The sequence below is a fragment of the Rhinoderma darwinii genome, chromosome 7 (assembly GCF_050947455.1).
Source record: "Rhinoderma darwinii isolate aRhiDar2 chromosome 7, aRhiDar2.hap1, whole genome shotgun sequence".
Classification (NCBI taxonomy): Eukaryota; Metazoa; Chordata; class Amphibia; order Anura; family Rhinodermatidae; genus Rhinoderma; species Rhinoderma darwinii.
The window spans coordinates 135,539,164-135,558,873 of record NC_134693.1 but is presented as its reverse complement, the minus strand read 5'-3'; the positions used below and the strand labels follow the sequence as shown (position 1 = coordinate 135,558,873).

At 44.0% G+C, this 19,710-nt stretch overlaps 1 protein-coding gene and 1 long non-coding RNA gene across 2 annotated transcripts; both read right to left on the bottom strand.

Moving 5' to 3' along the window:
• Nucleotides 1-77: 77 nt before the first annotated feature.
• Nucleotides 78-1,260, bottom strand: LOC142656836 (uncharacterized). The gene is made up of 3 exons (XR_012849766.1): nucleotides 1,174-1,260; nucleotides 233-304; nucleotides 78-114 (listed from the first exon to the last, which is right to left on the bottom strand). It is a non-coding gene; the product is annotated as an uncharacterized LOC142656836 (long non-coding RNA).
• A 258-nt stretch (nucleotides 1,261-1,518) lies between these two features.
• Nucleotides 1,519-16,610, bottom strand: LOC142657486 (collagen alpha-1(VII) chain-like). The gene is made up of 11 exons (XM_075832522.1): nucleotides 16,448-16,610; nucleotides 15,402-15,524; nucleotides 14,899-15,045; nucleotides 14,377-14,502; nucleotides 13,368-13,514; nucleotides 13,113-13,249; nucleotides 12,618-12,744; nucleotides 11,245-11,388; nucleotides 10,757-10,923; nucleotides 4,163-4,189; nucleotides 1,519-1,596 (listed from the first exon to the last, which is right to left on the bottom strand). Exons 1-11 carry the CDS (start codon nucleotides 16,608-16,610, stop codon nucleotides 1,519-1,521), a joined length of 1,386 nt encoding a protein of 461 aa, XP_075688637.1.
• Nucleotides 16,611-19,710: the final 3,100 nt, after the last annotated feature.

The window sequence follows — 19,710 nt, the reverse complement described above, 5'->3', positions numbered from 1 at the left end:
GACCAGAACATAAAGAGTGAGTGGAGTGACGGCTGAGTATCACCCCTATGAAGAGAGATCGTCTACGTGACTACTTACTCTGTCCCCCTTTTCTCCTTGAGATCCTTTACTCCCCTGTAATACAAGAATAAATCCTGTCCATGAATCATTATAAGGCATACAGATACAATATATAATCAGTAATACATACAGTATATATATTGAAAGTAATTTATTATACAGGGGAACTCACCGGGGTGCCAGGTGTGCCGGCATTACCGGGGCGGCCAGGACTTCCTGGGAGACCATCAGCTCCCGGCTCTCCCTAGAAGAACAAGTCATATATGTATGTACAGTATTGGTTGCCATATCCTGCACAATAGAGGCAGCTGGGATATATTTTTAAAATGCATTGTACCACTTTAACTGGGAGGAGCCTGTATAAGTCCAGCCCATAGTAGGCGTATGCAAAAAAAAATATTCTCCAAAAAAACTGATATTATGAGATTACAGCCTAGCTAGCAGATCTATTGGTATTTCAGGTGTGGGAAGATGGTGCATTACATTGATATATATACGGTGAAGGGACCTTTAAGAGATTTCATCTTAAAGGGCTCCTGTCATTTCAGTCATTCCATAGCCAAACTAATACCAAAGAGACAGAAGAAGAAGTGCAAAGTAGTTTTCATTAAAGAGGACCCATCACCTCTCCTGACATGTCTGTTTTAGTAAATACTTGTATTCCCCATGAAATAACAATTCTGGAAAAATGTATCTCAGAACTCTATGTTGTACCGTTTGTCTGTTATTCCACCTAGAAATATATAATTGACAACTGGGTGTTACCATTCCTCTAGTCAAAGGAATGGTAGTGCCCCCAACTGGTAACATCCAGTTGTTAATTTATTCATACATTTCTAGGAGGAATAACAGAGGAATGGCACAATGTAGAGTTCTAAACATAGATGTTTCAGAATTATTATTTCATGGAGAACACAAGTATTTATTAAAACAGGTCTGAAAAGTGTAAAAAATAATAATAATAATAAAAAAAACAAGTAAAAAAAAAAGTGGGTGTGGCTAAACATAATAGGGTGTGGTTCCGTATTAAGGGTGTGGCCTAAAATAAAAGGAGTCTGGCAAATTCCCATTTGGTCACAGTATGATCCATCCGCTGAATATTTGGCTACTTACATTTTCTCCCTTTAGTCCTCTTGTGGCTGTTCCCTCTCCAGGAGGGCCACGAGGGCCAATTGGCCCTTGTGGACCAGGAGGACCTGGTCGACCCTGTAATGCAAAAATTATTTGTACATTTCACCTATTGTAACACGATTTCAATTATTAATAATAGATTTGAGTTATGGAGACATGTAATTTCTATTATATAATCTCTATAATTGATGCGACATCTTCTTGGTCATAATACGCACTGAGTCTCCCGATAGTCCTGTTGTCCCTGGACGTCCGGTGCTCCCCTAAAAGTAGAAAATTACTTTTTTTTTTACAAATTTTTAACATCAAGACAGAAAATACTTTAAGTCATAGAGTTCTGTGACTGTGTATATTTCGGGGGACATGTACGATACTTACTAATTCTCCTTTTTGACCTTTCTCACCCTAATCAGGGAAAAAACATTCAATAATTATTCAATATCTGGGATAGAGAAGAGTTATGTCACCATAGAGCATATTGACTGGCATGCTTAATGAGGTACGCCTGCAATGTTATGGGGGACCTCCGACACACTTAATCTGGGTATTCCTGCCCTTTTAATGGGGGCACTCTGGTGCTTAAAGGAGGGCATTTTGTCACTGTCAATATGTGCACTCCTGATGAGTTCTTGGGGGAACTTTAGTGCTCTTAATGAGGTAATCCAGCACTTTAATGGGGTCACTCTAGCTTTGTTAAAGGGGTTGTCCATAATTTTAAAAACATGTCTGCTTTCTATAAAAAAAACAGCGCCACACCTGTCCTGCAGGTTGTGTATGGTATTGCAGCTCAATTCCATTTAGTTCAGTAGAACACAGCTGCAATACCAGAAATAACCTGTGGACAGATGTGGTGCTGTTTTTGGAATAACACAGCCATTATGTTCTAATCCTGGACCGTCCCTTTAATTTGTTTTTCTGGTGCTGTTAATGGGGGGCACTCTGGCACTGGTAATATATGCTCTCCAGCACTTTTAATGGGGGCACTGTAGCCCTGTTAATGTGGGTTCTTCTGCGCTGTTAATGGGGGCACTATGGTACTGCTCAGGGCCAGCGTCAGCACCCAGCAAACCCGGGGGCCCACTCGGCTGCCGGGTGCTGTCGCTGCCGTCGTCACGGCATCACTGTCCATACATGGACAGTGATGTCGGGAAGAGAGAAGGAGTCCCAGGCAGAGCACTAGCGGCTCTGCTCCGGGACTCCATCTCAGGGGAAGCCCCTGACATTACTGTCCATATATGAACAGTTTTGTCAGGAGCAGAGCAGTGTCCCAGGCAGAGTGCTAGTAGCACTCTGCCCGGGACTTTGCCTCTCGGGTTGCCCCTAACATTACTAGCCGTATATGGACAGTGATGTCAGGGGCTTCCTACAGCTGGAGTACCGGAGCAGAGCCTTTACTAGCGCTCTGCCTGGTACTTCAGCTCTGCTCCAGACATCACTATCCATATATGAACAGTGTTGTCAGGAGCAGAGCAGTGTCCCAGGCAGAGTGCTAGTAGCACTCTGCCCGGGACTTTGCCTCTCGGGTTGCCCCTAACATTACTAGCCGTATATGGACAGTGATGTCAGGGGCTTCCTACAGCTGGAGTACCGGAGCAGAGCCTTTACTAGCGCTCTGCCTGGTACTTCAGCTCTGCTCCAGACATCACTATCCATATATGGACAGTGATGTCAGGAGCAGAGCAGGAGTCCCTGGCAGAGCACTAGTAGTGCTCTGCCCAGGACTATGGCTCTGGGGTTGCCCCTGACAACACTGTCCATATATGGACTGTGACATCAGGGTTTTCTCCTGAAGCAGAATCCACAGCCAGAGCATCGGCAATGCTCTGGCTGGGGATTCTACTCCTAGAAGGAACCCCAAAGCGAGGGAGGCTGTGTGGTACTATCAGGGACGGTGGCTGTGTGGCACTACCAGGCAGGGGGGCTGTGTGGCACTACCAGGGAGGGGGCTGTGTGGCACAACCTGGGAGGAGGGGCTGTGTGGCACTACCCAGGAGGGGGTCTGTGTGGCGCTACCTAGGAGGTGGGGGCTGTGTGGCTCTACCTGGGAGGTGGGCACTGTGGGGCACTACCTGGGAGGGGGGCTGTGTTGCACTACCAGGAAGGGGGGCTGTGTGGCACTACCTGGGAGGAGTGGGCCGTGTGGCACTACCAGGGAGGGGGGCTGGGTGGCAGTACTGTGGAGGAGGGGTCTCTGTGGCACTACCTGGGAGGTGGGGGCTGTGTGACACTACCTGGGAGGGGCCGGCTGTGTGCCATTACCTGGGAGGGGGGCTGTGTGGCACTACCAGGGAGGGGGGCTGTGTGGCACTACCAGGGAGGGGGGCTGTGTGGCACTACCAGGGAGGGGGGCTGTGTGGCACTACCAGGGAGGGGGGCTGTGTGGCACTACCAGGGAGGGGGGCAGTGTGGCACTACCAGGGAGGGGGGCTGTGTGGCACTACCAGGGAGGGGGGCTGTGTGGCACTACCTACACAGGGCACTAAATTTATGGGGGTACAAACTGGGGGCCTAACGCCTATATGGGGGCACAAAGTGCCGTTTTCTGCCATTTTACTGCCGCCGTGAGTTCTTCCGCAAAGGGGCCTACAAGGATGTGTCGCCCAAGGACCCACATAAACCTGGAGCCGGGCCTGGTACGGTTAATGGGTGAACTGTGTCGTTATGGAGGCATGGTCACCATTTGAAGGTGAGGATTATAACTTTTCTGTGGCATGCTTTGCGCCATTCAGATAAAATTCTCCCTGGCAGAAAATCTTGACTTCAGCAACAGTGAGTAAACTTAGAATAGACATATAGTCCATCTGATACAATGCTAACAATTATAATCGTAGCCTGACACTTCCATTGCCCTGCCTGGGTTTACATCTGTCTAGTGACCATCGACTTGTAATATTATACCCTTATAATCACCATAATCATTATATTGCAATGTTGAGGACAATTATTGTTAGTAACACCTTGTGACACTCACCCGTGGGCATTGCACCGTACAAGGCTCCTAAAGAAAACACAAAAATAATTATCACCCAATACCAAGAATGACATCGATTTTATCCTTAAAGGAGTTGTTCAGTCATAAGAAATTGATGGCCTATCCTCAGGATCGGTGGGAATCTGACTCTCGGCATCCCCGGCAATCAGCTGTTTTGAAGGTGCCGTGGCAGTTCACAGGATGAGCAGATAAGGAATTGAAGGGAAGCAGCACTCGTACAAGTGCAACGGCCCCTTCAAAACAGCTGATCGGCGGGGGTGCCGAGAGTCAGACCCCCACCGATCAGATGTTGATGGCCTATCCTGAGGATAGGCCATCAATTTCTTATGACTAGACAACCCCTTTAACCCCTTAAGGACGCAGCCCATTTTTCAAATCTGACATATTTCACTTTATGTGGTAATAACGTCGGAATGCTTAAACCTATCCAAGCGATTCTGAGATTGTTTTCTCGTGAGACATTGGGCTTTATGTTAGTGGTAAAATTTGGTCGATATATTCAGTGTTTATTTGTGAAAAATTGCAAAATTTAGAGAAAAATTGGAAAAAATAGCATTTTTCCGAATTTAAATGCATGTGCTTGTAAAACAAATGGTTATACCAGCCAAAATAGTTACTAGTTCACATTTCCCATATGTCTACTTTAGATCTGCATAGTTCTTAGAGCATTATTTAATTTTTCTTGGACGTTACAAGGCTTAGAACATGAACAGCAATTTCTCATATTTTTAAGAAAATTTCAAAAGCCTTTTTTTTAAGGTACCTGTTCAGTTCTGAAGAGGCTTTGAGGGGCCTATGTATTAGAAACCCCCATAAAACACCCCATTTTAAAAACTAGACCCCTCAAAGTATTCAAAACAGCATTTAGAAAGTTTTTTAACCCTTCAGGCATTTCACAGGAATTAAAGCAAAGTGGAGGTGAAATTTGCAAATTTCATTTTTCTTGCTGAATTTCAATTTTATTCTATTTTTTTTCTGTAACAAAGAAGGTTTTACCAGAGAAACACTACTAAATATGTATTGTCCAGATTCTGCAGTTTTTAGAAATGTCCCACATGTGCCTCTAGTGCGCTCGTGGACTAAAACACAAGCCCCAGAAGCAAAGAAGCACCTAGTGCATTTTGGTGCTTCTTTTTTATTAGCATATATTTTAGGCAGCATGCCAGGTTTCGAGAGGTGTTGAGGTGTCAAAACAGTAGGAATCCCCAAAACTGACCCCATTTTGGAAACTGCACCCCTCAAGGAATTCATTTATGGTTATTGTTACCATTTTGACCCCGTAGTTTTTTCACAGCGCGTATTTGAATTGGGCTGTGAAATTAAAAGAATGACAATTTTTCCAATAAGATGTCATTTTTGATCAGAATTTCTTATTTTCACAGGGAACAAAATGCCCCATTTTGTTGCCCAAGTATTCCTGAGTGCGGCAATACCCCATTTGTGGTGATAAACTGCCGTTTGGGCCCATGGGAGGCCTCAGAAGGAAAGGAGCGCTGTGTGTTCTTAGGAGTCCAGATTTTGCTGGATTGGTTTTCGGGTGCCATGTCGCATTTGCAGAGCCTCAGAGGTATCAACGCAATGGAAACCCACCAAAAGTGACCCCATTTTGGAAATAAAACCCCTCAAGGAATTTATTTATGGGTGTTGTGACCATTTAGACCCCACAGTTTTTTCACAGAACTTATTTGAATTGGGCTGTGAATTAAAAAAAAAAAAACTTTTTTCCAATAAGATGTAGTTTTGGCTCAAAATGTCTTATTTTCACAACGAATAAAATACCCCATTTTGTTGCCAAATTTGTCCTGAGTGCGGCAATACCCTATTTGTGGCGATAAACTGCCGTTTGGGCCCATGGGAGGTATTAGAAGGAAAGGAGCGCTATGTGTTCTTTGGAGCCCAGATTTTGCTGGATTGGTTTTCAGGTGCCATGTCGCATTTGCAGAGCCCCAAAGCTATCAAAGCAATGGAAACCCACCAGAAGTGACCCCATTTTGGAAACTACACCCCTCAAGGAATTCATTTATGGGTGTTGTGACCATTTAGACTCCACAGTTTTTTCACAGAATTTATTTGAATTGGGCTGTGAATTCAAAAAAATGTAATTTTTTCCAATAAGAGGTAGTTTTGGCTCAAAATTTCTTATTTTCACAAGGAATAAAATACCCCAATTTGTTGCCCAATTTGTCCTGAGTTCGGCAATACCCCATTTGTGGTGATAAACTGCCGTTTGGGCCCATGGGAGGCCTCAGAAGGAAAGGAGCGCTATGTGTTCTTTGGAGCCCAGATTTTGCTGGATTGGTTTTCGGGTGCCATGTTGCATTTGCAGAGCCCCAGAGGTATCAAAGCAATGGAAACCCACCAGAAGTCACCCCATTTTGGAAACTACACCCCTCAGGGAATTAATTTATGGGTGTTGTGACCATTTAGACCCCACAGTTTTTTCACAGAATTTATTTGAATTGGGCTGTGAATTAAAAATTATTTTTTTTTTTCCAATAAGAGGTCGTTTTGGCTCAAAATTTCTTATTTTCACAAGGAATAAAATACCGCATTTTGTTGCCCAATTTGTCCTGAGTGTGGCAATACCCTATTTGTGGTGATAAACTGCCGTTTGGGCCCATGGGAGGGCTCAGAAGGAAAGGACCACCATGTGGCCTACTGGGAATTTTCTGGTGCTAAGTCATGTGTGCAGAAGCCCCTGAGGTACCAGTACAGTTGAAACCCCGAGAAGTGACCCCGTTTTAAAAACGACACCCCTTAAGGAATTCATCTAGAGGTGTAGTGAGCATTTTGACCCCACAGGTATTGTGTAAAAGATAATGCGCAGCAGATGGTGCAGAGTGAGATTTGCAATTTTCTATATATATGCCATGTCAGTGTCCGATATATTGTGCCCTGCATGTGCCACCGAAGACATACACCCCATAAACTGTAATGTGGGCTCTCCCGGGTACGGCAATACCCTACATGTGGCTGTTATTAGCTGTCTGGGCACACGGCAGGGCTCAGAAGGAAAGGACCTCCATTTGGCCTACTGGAGCTTTTCTGGTGCTAAGTCTTGTACGCAGAAGCCCCTAAGGTATCAGTACAGTTGAAACCCCCGAGAAGTGAACCTGTTTTAAAATCTACACCCCTTAAGGCATTCATCTAGAGGTGTAGTGAGCATTTTGACCCCACAGGTATTGTGTAAAAGATAATGTGCAGCAGTTGGTGCAGAGTGAAATTTGCAATTTTCTATACATATATGCCAATTCAGTGTCCGAAATATTGTGCCCAGCATGCGCCACCGGAGATATACACCTCATAAACTGTAATGTTGGCTCTCCCGGGTACGGCAATACCCTACATGTGGCTGTTATCAGCTGCCTGGGCACACAGCAGGGCTCAGAGGGGAAAGATGAGGAGGGGTAAGCTGTGCGGAGGGCATCAGAGCGAATAAAACTGGGGTAAATTAAAAATAAAGGAATGGATGATAAATTTTAAAACACTCTTTCATACAGAGCTCTGGTTTTTTGGGACACGCGTCACATTGATATATTGTGTCCCTCCTTATCCCCCTCTTATAGCAGACTTTGCACCTCTTTTGACTTTTTCCCTTCTTGCCAGTTTGGGGAACTTCTCCTAAAAAGTGTTGCCCTGGTACGATGCCTGTGGCCCCGCTTCCAGAAGTACTGTAAGGCTTCAGGACTTGATCTGACAAGTCCACCCGTCCCATGTACCTATTGTAGTCCAGGATGCAGTCTGGTTTGGGGGTCCCTGTACTGGTACCTCGTACAGGTACATGGGTACTGGTGTGGCATCTCCCTGGTCTTGTACTTGACACACAATATGTTGCTGCTAGATTGTGCCCTGCTCTCACCCCTTCTGAGCTTTGCCCTGCAGAGTCTTAGGGAGGCCTCTCAGGTTTCTTCTAGCAGTGCCACATGCCGCAGGACTTCTGGAAGCGAGGCAGTTGAAGAGTGGGACGCTGGTATAAAAATTATCCAGGTAGAGGTGGTGACCCTGGTCCAGCAGTGGGTGCACCAAATCCCACACAATTTTTGTATTAACTCCCAGTAAGGGGGGGCATTCTGGGGGCTGAATACTGGTGTCCTTCCCTTTATATATCCTAAATTTGTATGTATACCCTGATGCACTCTCGCACAGCTAATACATCTTCACGCCATACCTTGCCCTCCTACCCGGCAGGTACTGGCGGAATTGAAGCCTCCCTTTAAAATGTACCAGGGATTCAACTATAGAAATACACTTCTCGGGGGTGAATGCTGGGAAAACCGGGCACTGAAACGGTCTAATAGGGGTCTCCGTTTATACAAACGGTCAAAACTGGGGTCATCTCGGGGTGGGCACGGCTCATTATGAGTATAATGTAAGAAGCGAAGTATTGCCTCATTTATATATTATTTTTTAATTTCCAGCTCAGTTCTGAAGTTGCTTTGAGGGGCCCATATATTAGACACCCTTATCAAACACCCCATTTCAGAAACTAGACCCCTCAAAGTATTCACAACAGGATTTAGAAAGTTTATTAACCCTTTAGGTGTTTCACAGGAATTTAGAGCAAAGTAGAGGTGACATTTAATTAATTTAATTTAATTTATTAGGCACCATGTCCGGTTTGAAGAGGTCTTGTGGTGCTAAAACAGTGGAAACCCCCCTAAAGTGACCCCTTTTTGGAAACTAGAGACCTTGAGGAATCCATTGTAGTTTTCTTGGGGTGCATGCGGCTTTTTGATCAGTTTTTATTCTAATTTTAGGTGGCGTGGTGACTAAAAAAACAGCAATTTTACTATTGTTTTTTATTCTATTTTTTTACTGCGTTCACCATGCGCTATAAATGACATATTCACTTTATTCTGCGGGGCGATACGATTACGGCGATACCAGATGTTTATAGTTTTATTTTATGTCTTATGGCATTTACACAATAAAATACGTTTTGTAAACAATCATTCACTTTTGGTGTTACCTTATTCTAAGAGCCATAACTGTTTTATTTTTCAATCAATAAAGCCGTGCGAGGACTTATTTTTTGCGTAACGAACTGTAGTTTCCATCAGGACCATTTTTAGGTACATGCGACTTTTTGATCTCTTTTTATTCAATTTTTTGGGAGATGAAGTGACCAAACAATTGTGATTGTGGTACGGTTTATTATTATTTTATTTTACGGCGTTCACCGTGCGGGATAAATAACGAAATAATTTTGTAGTTCAGGCCGTTACGGACGCGGCGATACCAATTATGTATAGTTTATTTGTTTATTTATATATTTTTATTAATAATAAAAGACTGATAAGGGAAAAAGGGGGATTTTTACTTTTATTACTTTTAAATCTTTTATTTTCTTATTTTTACACAACTTTTTTTTACTTTTTCACACTTTTTTTACTTTGTCCCACTAGGGGACATGAGGGCAGGAGGCTCTGATCGCTATTCTAATACACTGCACTACATACGTAGTGCAGTGTATTAGAGCTGTCAGCTGTTCGCTGACAGCAAGCATAGTGGGTCCTGATTTTGTCGGGACCCACTAGGCTTCCGTCGATGGCGTAGCCAGAGTCCATTGTTAGGATTCTGGTTGCCATAGTAGCCATCGCGGCCCGCTATCGTGTAGCAGGCCGGCGATGGCAGCTTAACCCCTAAGAAGCCGCGATCGCTATTGAACGCGGCTTCTAAGGGGTTAATCGGCGGGGACCACCGCGATCGGTCCCTGCACACTAAGCTGTGATAGCCTGCTGTCGGAAACAGCAGGTATCACAGCTCAGACACGCGCCGGGGAAAGATGGCGCCGTGTTTACTCAGTTCAGTACTATTAGGGTATGTGCACACACACTAATTACGTCCGTAATTGACGGACGTTTTTCGGCCGCAAGTCCCGGACCGAACACAATGCAGGGAGCCGGGCTCCTAGCATCATACTTATGTACGATGCTAGGAGTCCCTGCCTCGCTGCAGGACAACTGTCCCGTACTGAAAACATGATTACAGTACGGGACAGTTGTCCTGCAGAGAGGCAGGGACTCCTAGCGTCGTACATAACTATTATGCTAGGAGCCCGGCTCCCTGCACTGAGTTCGGTCCGGGACTTCCGGCCGAAATACGTCCGTCCATTACGGACGTTAATGTGGTCGTGTGAACCCAGCCTTACTGACCTGAGCGCGAACGATGTACTTAGCGCGACGTAATAGTACTGACCTGAGCGCGAAGGGGTTAAGCTTATAATAGTGCAGCAGCGTTATAAAATGATCCAGTGTCCGTCACACATATGGATGTAAACGTCTCTGGAGGGTCTCAGCACTGGAGATATGTGATATAAAGTAGTGGTCATGGGGGGCGCAAGGTTTTTTCTGCACTTTTCTGCATTGTCAGTCATCCCATCAAAGAATGCTACAGCCAGTCTTTCCACAGCCTGGCATGGCTGATACCAGAGAGCAATAAGTTGCATTCAATTGCACAGCAAATGTGTTAAAGACAGACATTAAATACTGTGTCCCTTTAATGTAAGGTATCCCAGCATTGACGTGGGGCCCTCTCTATTAAGCAATGGTCCACTGCTGACCCAGAACTTACTTCAACTTGGGAGACGGTGCAAATCGCCTCTGATAAAGGATCCAAGAGGCTGTTCAGGTTCGCAGTATCCGAGGTGTAGAAGACATTTCGTGGACTCTGACCAGAAACTATTCTACGTAGCTGTTCCTGCTCGGCCCCATTCATTCCTACAGCCAAAACCCGAATACCTGGAGAAAAGCATAGAGGCAATTTTCTTAAACTACATCTCCTATCAAACTTAGCGGATATGCAAAGCCAATTGTATGCTTGTGCTGAGCCTGTCCTGCATTTAGGGGTATGTAGAGGTATGGACTGACTAATCACATTGTATAGTAGATAGAGGTGCAGTATTCTGCTGTACACATGGGTGATGAGCCCTTACCCTTCACCATCTAATAAAACATATCTTTCTCCTCACACAAAACTTAGTCACAGCCCCATCCTGTACCCACCAAGGTCTTGCCACATAACACAATATATACAACATGGTAATGCAGGATGGTATTTACCTGTAGCTTTGATGGCACTCGCTGACTGTAGAGCATCGTCTGACGAGGGACTATCTGCAAGAATTACCAGAACACCCGGAACATTCTGTCTTCTGCCATAGGAGGGGGTGAATAGATAGTTCCTAGCAAATTCTATAGCGCCACCTAAAGAAGAGCAAATATAATATATAATTATGGCCATAGTTGTGCACAGTAAAATCTATAAGATATTGATCCTCCATTGTACGGTTTATAAATAAATATATTGTATATACATTTGATTATTTTTGTAAATTCATTTAATTACTTATCTTGTTCTGATATTGAATTATATCCTGTATTATACCCCAGAGCTGCACTCACTATTCTGCTGGTGGAGTCACTGTGTACATACCTTACATTACTTATCCTGTACTGATCCTGAGTTACATCCTGTATTATACTCCAGAGCTGCACTCACTATTCTGCTGGTGGAGTCACTGTGTACATACATTACATTACTTATCCTGTACTGATCCTGAGTTACATCCTGCATTATACTCCAGAGCTGCACTCACTATTCTGCTGGTGGAGTCACTGTGTACATACATTACATTACTTATCCTGTACTGATCCGGAGTTACATCCTGTATTATACTCCAGAGCTGCCCTCACTATTCTGCTGGTGGAGTCACTGTACATATATTACATTACTTATCCTGTACTGATCCTGAGTTACATCCTGTATTATACTCCAGAGCTGCACTCACTATTCTGCTGGTGGAGTCACTGTGTACATACATTACATTACTTATCCTGTACTGATCCTGCGTTATATCCTGTATAATACTCCAGAGCTGCACTCACTATTCTGCTGGTGGAGTCACTGTGTACATACATGACATTACTTATCCTGTACTGATCCTGAGTTACATCCTGTATTATACTCCAGAGCTGCACTCACTATTCTGCTGGTGGTGTCACTATGTACATACATTACATTACTTATCCTGTACTGATCCTGACTTACATCCTGTATTATACTCCAGAGCTGCACTCACTATTCTGCTGGTGGAGTCACTGTGTACATACATTACATTACTTGTCCTGTACTGATCCTGAGTTATATCCTGTATAATACTCCAGAGCTGCACTCACTATCCTGCTGGTGGAGTCACTGTGTACACGCATTACATTACTTATGATGCATTGATCCTTAGTTACAGTCTGTATTAGACTTCAGAGCTGCATTCACAATTCTGCTGGTTGTTACTGGAAACAGTCAACAGCTTGTTGTCAGACACACCCCTAACAGCTTATCAGAGCTCTTATAATGTAATGCTCTCTGCTGCACTGTATTCTGTAAAAGATTATGAATGATACATTAAGTAGTGACATCATTATGGGCACATTACCAATAGCGGTCCCACTGGGATCAGAGAACGGGATGTTTTGAATTTGTTGCACAACTGACCGCAGCTCGCTGGAACGATTCAACAGGACTGAGGGACGTTGCCGGAAGCTGTAGGTCCCAATTGCAATCTTAAATAAAAACAACACAAAAAGTAAGAAAAATACCAAAATGGCTACATGGATATGGATAGACATGATTAGAAGGGATGCAGAGGTTGCAGTTGCACCCTCACCCTGGTGCCTGAGGGGGCCCAATGCCCCTCTGCCGCATAACTGAACAGCAGTAGTAAGAATGAGATGCAAGACTCCAGTATTTTTAGAACTTTCTAGAAACTACAACAGCGGACGCTGCATGCAATGGTGACATCATGGTACAGTCAACCACCGCTCCTATAGAAATGAATGTAAATCTACTGAAAGCAATTTATGTGCCCAGGGTCGATATATATTATGGTTCAGTGTTGTCCGTCACCACGTCAGCTGTCTGTCAGAATTACCTGTGTAGCATCGGGTCCCAGCTGCCCCACTGAGGATACCGCCTGCGAGACAAATCTTTTAATGGCCTCCTCATTATACTGATTATCCTGAGTTGTGTGCACCATGAATACAATGTCGGTCCTACCAGTCCCACACGCTGTGGATAAAACGGTTCAGTAATTAAAAATTTTTTCAATGTGGCCTCAACGACATGTTCTACACACAGATATTTCGGTATCGCTCATAATGCGTCTGATACCATCAAATAAACTGACCGGTGTTGGCCACGATGGACACAGCTTCACTCTCTCGGGTCCCTGCCAGAGATACCACACGGAACTGATAACGGGCGCCGGCTTGAAGATTGTCAATGTCATAGTACCTTACATCTCCCGACACCAGGCGACTCGATTCTGTGCCACCTTCAAAATGGAAAATATAATGTTTTGTTACAATAAATACATTGAGACGTGATGAGAACTTTGCCTCCGCCTGTACCCTTCCCTCACTGTCGGGAGTAGCATTTTGGTAGATGCACGGTCAAGGTCTGTAGTAGATTCAGAGTCCAGTAGCTGAAACGATCTGGCAGGAGGGTGATAACACCAAGAGTAGTCCCTTAACAGTCCAGATTCAGTACACAGATAAGAAGCAACAGGTTGTAGAATGAAGCAGAGACGTAGTGAGGAAATAATCCAAGTACGGTACACAGATAAGCGGAAACAGGTGGTAACGTGAGGAAGAGACATAGTCAAGAAACAATTCAAGTTCGGTACACAAATAAGCGGCAACAAGTTGTAGCGTGAGGCAGAGACGTGGTCAGGAAACAATCCAAGTTCGGTACACAGATAAGTGGATACAGGTTGTAGCGTGAGGCAGAGACGTGATCAGGAAACAATCTAGATCCAACAATCCAAGTTCGATACACAGAAAAATGGATACAGGTTGTAGGGTGAGAGAGACGTAGTCAGGAAACAATCCAAGTTCGGTACACAAATGAGCAGCAATAGTTTGTAGAGAGGCAGCAAAGAACAAGACTACAGACAGGAAGCTCAATAGTCTAGCAAGGATGAAGTGCAAGGTACAGGATTATATAGGAATCCAAAAGGGTGAGGCCAATCAAGGCAGGCAGGAATTAAGAGAACCTGGACAGTAGATTCAGCAGTGGAGCTGTCCATCAGTCCCAGTTAGATCAGTGAGAAGAGTTGCCGTCTGGGACACAGGAGTCTCTGGGTTTGAATCGAAGGTACCTATGCATGAAGTAGTTTTGACTAGTCTTGAACTTACCATCTGCCCGTCTCCAGTAGATACGGTATCCGGTGCTTCCAGCAACTGCTGACCAGGTAAGTCTCACCCGTTGACGTGATACATCTGTTACTCTGAGATCCCTGACAGGATTTACTGAGATATCCGCTAAATAGACACAAGGCAACTTCACATAAGGTCGAGTTTTGATGATGACAAGTCAGAACTGGCAATACACATATGCCCTAACAAGGGCCAAGCACACCTCGAAAGTGGACCCAGTGACTATTTTGGACCCAACGTAAACGTGCAGGGCTCACCCCAAAAATGGAGTGGGAAATGGTCTGAGTGTCAAGCTCTCTCTTACAAGAAATACGAAGCTGGTGGTGGGGCAACCAAGTGCAGACTTTGGGGTGTGTGTGGTGTCAGGAACCAGTACCAGGAGGGAAGCGTCAGTTTTTGTTTTTGTTATAGGACCCCCTTTCCTGTATGAACACCCAACGCGGTTGTGTTTGTCAACTATTACGGCTGGTAGAGCATTGGATTGTAAATTTATTTACTTACGTGTTGTAACGCTCGCAGTCACAGGTTCCCCCTGACGATTGCCTACAAGTGCCGTGACTTTGACAACATATCGTATACCTGGCTCCAGGTTCAACAGCTCGAATGAGTTGGTATTACCCGGGACCTCTTTAGTTTGTTCAGGACCACCTACAAACAGAGCAGACATCATCATGTCATCTCTAATGTTTACTCTAGGGCGCCATGTGTCTGGCAGTGAGATACAATGCGTGTCAGATAGAGGACATTAATGCATCCCATTACGCCAGGAACAAAAGCAGCATCTTACGTCAATCTGGAAACGGGCACAATTCCATACATTGCAATATTATGTCTAGAAAAACTAAAAACAGTGAGGACGGGATCATATGTTGCATATTTTGCAAGAGGGTTGCTGATGATTGGGGTTTGCACATCTGGCGTAGCCCAGAACTGTGCGCCTATAGGGCATCCTATGATTTTACCACCTATATATTAAAAATACGATAATAAGTTAGACCTCATACCATTCTCAGGGCTCCAGGACACTCTATAGGCTGTAGCTCCTTGAACCCCAACCCATGTCACCCTTATAATATTCTGGCTTTCAAATATCCGTAGACTTGTCACAGCGCCAACCTCCTGCCGACCTGCATGAGAATGGGTACAAACAATTACATATGGTTTGCCTGGGCAACAAGCAAAGAAGCCATCCCCCCCCCCCCAGTTGCCGTTTTTTTTTTAGACAGCCCACATAATACAACCGTATTGTATCGCCATATAGTGCCAAGATTATACTGCCATAAATAAGATTACATCATACCACCATATAGTGCCAAATAATATGTAGTATCTATATAATAGTTCCTTAAAAACCTCACATAATACAACCATATTTCCATATAGTGCCAAGATTATACTGCCATAAATAAGATCCCCATATAGTGCCCAAATAATATAAAGTATCTTAATAATACTTCCTATATAATATTGCCATATAGTTCCCCTATAATAGTGCAATTAAATTCTTAAATAATACCACCATACAATGCTAGATAATAAGATATCACTGGGTGGGTTGTGTTTGCTCTTGGGATTCCTATTTTTGTGGGGGCTAGTAAACGGGGGCCCTGAGCAGTTGCCTAGTTTGCCACCCCCTAAAACCTACCCTGATAAGCCCAGATATGAGGCAGTACTAATGCAGGGGTTACAATCTTGGATTATTGTGTACATTTATTTCTATCCATGACAATACCTGTATAAGAGAGAGTGTCCTACCTTCCTGTTAAATTCCAATCAATGCTGAAAATTTTTGTACCCCCATGTATATTAGTGTATTTAATTGATTTGCATACACATATCCCACAAATACACGTTACTCTAGGGTAATATAAGTTATACCAAAGACATGCCCTTGTCTGCCGGACACACCCACATTTCTAATGGACACACCCCTGAGCAATCAAGATCCAGGATGATCTAGGGACTGTGCCACCTTCTGGTAAAAAAGCTAACTGCATCAATGGGAAAAAAAAAACGGATAATCCTGCTCTGCATTTTACTTCTGCATTACCTGTTTGCGCAACAATAGATATGGGTTCACTCTCTCTTGTGCCGATTAAAGTTGAGACAAAGATGGTGTAGGCCGTCCCAGGAACTAATTCAGTGATGTCCACAGAAGTCACATCTCTGGTTACCAACCTAGAAACTTCAACACCTAGAAATACAAACAACATATTGCAAAGTGCATTGGATTTATACATTATGTAACGTGGATAGCGAATATCTAGCCAAGCCATATGCTCAGGTGTTGCTGGGGGGGGGGGGGGGTGAGGCACCAACAAACCACTCTGCCTTGGAAAGCCTATTAAGAGATATGGCTTGGGCAGCAAACTCAATATTTGTGAAGAAAAGCCTGGATACAGCTCAATGGTCCTCAAATAATAGTGCCATAAAGTGCCTAAAATCCCACCCATATAGTGCTGGCACAGTGATGTCATTGTGATGTCATTATAATGCTGGCATGGTGATGTCATTATAATGCTGGCATGGTGATGTCATTATAACACTGGCATGGTGATGTCATTATAATAGCTGGCATGGTGATGTCATTGTGATGTCATTATAACGCTGGCATGGTATTATCATTATAATGCTGGCATGTTGATGTCATTATAACGCTGGCAGGGTGATGTCATTATAACGCTGGCAGGGTGATGTCATTATAATGCTGGCATGGTGATGTCATTATAATGCTGGCATCGTGATGTCAGTATAACGCTGGCAGGGTGATGTCATTATAATGCTGGCATGGTGATGTCATTATAATGCTGGCATGGTGATGTCATTATAATTTAGCCACGCATATGAGATCAAGTCTGTTGGCCGCTCTGCAGTGGCTGACAGTGTAGGAGAACGTGTACTGTTTTATTGTGGTCTGCTATTTGGCCTTAAGGGTTGACATATGAAATAGGGGTGGGAAAGGGGTGACCTAGAGGTGGTATAATTTCTTGGTCAATTTTCCCTTATGCCCTTTTGCAATTGTGAGAATATAAAGTAAAGAGAACAAACCATCTCTGCGTCTCCAGGTGATCCTATAGTTTGTCGCTCTTACAACAGGGCTCCACTCCAGACGTATCACATTTTCGCCAACGGTACTACTTCGCAGGTTGGTCACTTGGTCAACAGAATCTTCTTCTGGTATCAAAGTGATTATATCAGGCACAACAGAGAGGGTCAGGTAGTGCAATGTTCAAAACAGTGTATATATTTATATTACCTGTTCGAGCTGTGATAGTTTCAGGGCTGCTTTCAATGCTACCAATTAAAGCCGTCACCCCGATAACATAAACCGTGGCACCCTGCAAAGGTTCTATCTCATAAGATGTTGTTCCTGCCGGCAGAGTTCTGCTGATCTCACGACCTTAAAAAACAAACAAATAATTGTTAGGGTCACTAAGAGTGAAAAACAGCAAAAGAACAGGTTATATATTTTATTTTTTATTTTTATAGTCTCTTTTTAGATGGATATAGAATAGATAGATAGATAGATAGATAGATAGATAGATAGATTAGATTCTATCCTAAGACACTGTATCCATCTATACTGTTCAGATTCTACGTTACCGTCACTTTGCCTCCATGTGACCCTGTAACCAGTAGCTCTGGCGATCCCAGTCCACACAATCCTAAGTTTGGATGATGTTGTCTCCACCACTCGAAGGTTCGCAACTCCGGCCACTACTGTATCTTCTGGAGACACAACAAGCATCAGATACACGGAGAACCTCGAAGGGAAGTTCCATACAGAACTATCTAGAGTACAATGTAGTGTTACAGAAGACTCCCACCTGTCTTGACATTGATGGTCACAGGGATCCCCTCTCTGGTCCCCACCACTGGTGTGATTCTTACTACGTATGTGATGCCTTCTTGGATATCGGTGAGTTCATATGTCGTTTGGTCTCCGGAAATCACCTGGCTCTTCTCCGTCCCATCTACAGGAAGGACATAGAAGCCGTAAGTTGTGATCTCCAGACTTCTAGTGCAGATTCATTGGGATCCAACAACGCTCCAATTACAAAGGTTTTGTAGGGGACATACAGGAGGGTAACTATAGGACAGTGGGCCCCAACCTGTGGCTTTCCAGATGAACTATAACTCCCAGCAGCCATATGCTGACAGGGCATGCTGGGAGTTGATGTTCTGCAATAGCTGGAGAGCCACAGGTTGGAGCCACTTCTGTAGATGATGCAGGGATAGGTGCCTGATGGGTCCCAATGGTCCCTCTACCACTTATGAGGATGCCATCAGGTATACATGACACCTCTGGGTATATATAGATCCTATTCAGTAAATATGCTGCTGCAGAGGACCCCATTGGTGGCAGGAAGTGGGCTATTGTATAGCATCTTGCACTGGGGCCCATGATCCTTAAAGGGGTTGCACATAATTAAAAAACATGGCGGCTTTCTTCCAGAAATAGTGCCATATGTTGTGTTCAGCACCATTGAAGTAAATGGTTCTAAGCTGCAATACTACACACAGCCTGTGGACAGGTGTGGCGCTGTTTTGCAGACATGTTTTTTTTAATACTTTACAAACCCTGTAAGCTCCACCTCTGTGATAAAAGATTGCTGCATCAAATATATATAGAAAATTATTTAGGACTTACCCTCCGAATTTCTGATGAAGATCCTGTATTCTGTGGCTCTGGCCACGCTGTTCCATGCCAACCGGATACGTCCTCGTCTTGCATCCAAGACGCGGAGGTTTGTGATGGAACCAAAGGCTACTCCTTCTGTAATTGGAAAAGAATCGGCTACACCAAAACAAACTTTGGAAAACATTCACAGTATCCTTAAAGGGTCTTTCCATGGACATATGAGTCAATGAGACAGGGCTTGTCACCCAACTCACAGGGTCACCCTGGTTGTCACTCAGCTTTCCACAGATCTAACTGGTATATATATGTACATTAATATATAGAGACATTTATCCCTTTTCCAGTCTGCAGTCAGTGTATTTCTGGCATTCTATTCATGAACCAAGAAGCTCATTTGACAAATTACCTGTTCTGACAGTGATGGAAACAGCGGCGCCCTCCCGTCTCCCTATAAGTGCGGATATCAGGACAATGTACGTTTCGTCTTCTTGGAGATCATCAATGTCAACCGTGTTTCGGTTTCCAGGAACGTTTCGGGTTCTTTCAAAGGTTCCTGTATATTTTTGAAAATACAATATTTTCCCCCATTTTAATTTGAAGGTGTTGGCTCTTTTTTAGTTTATATCAACTCCGAAGAAATATGAGAAACAATCTGGAAACTTACCATCAAC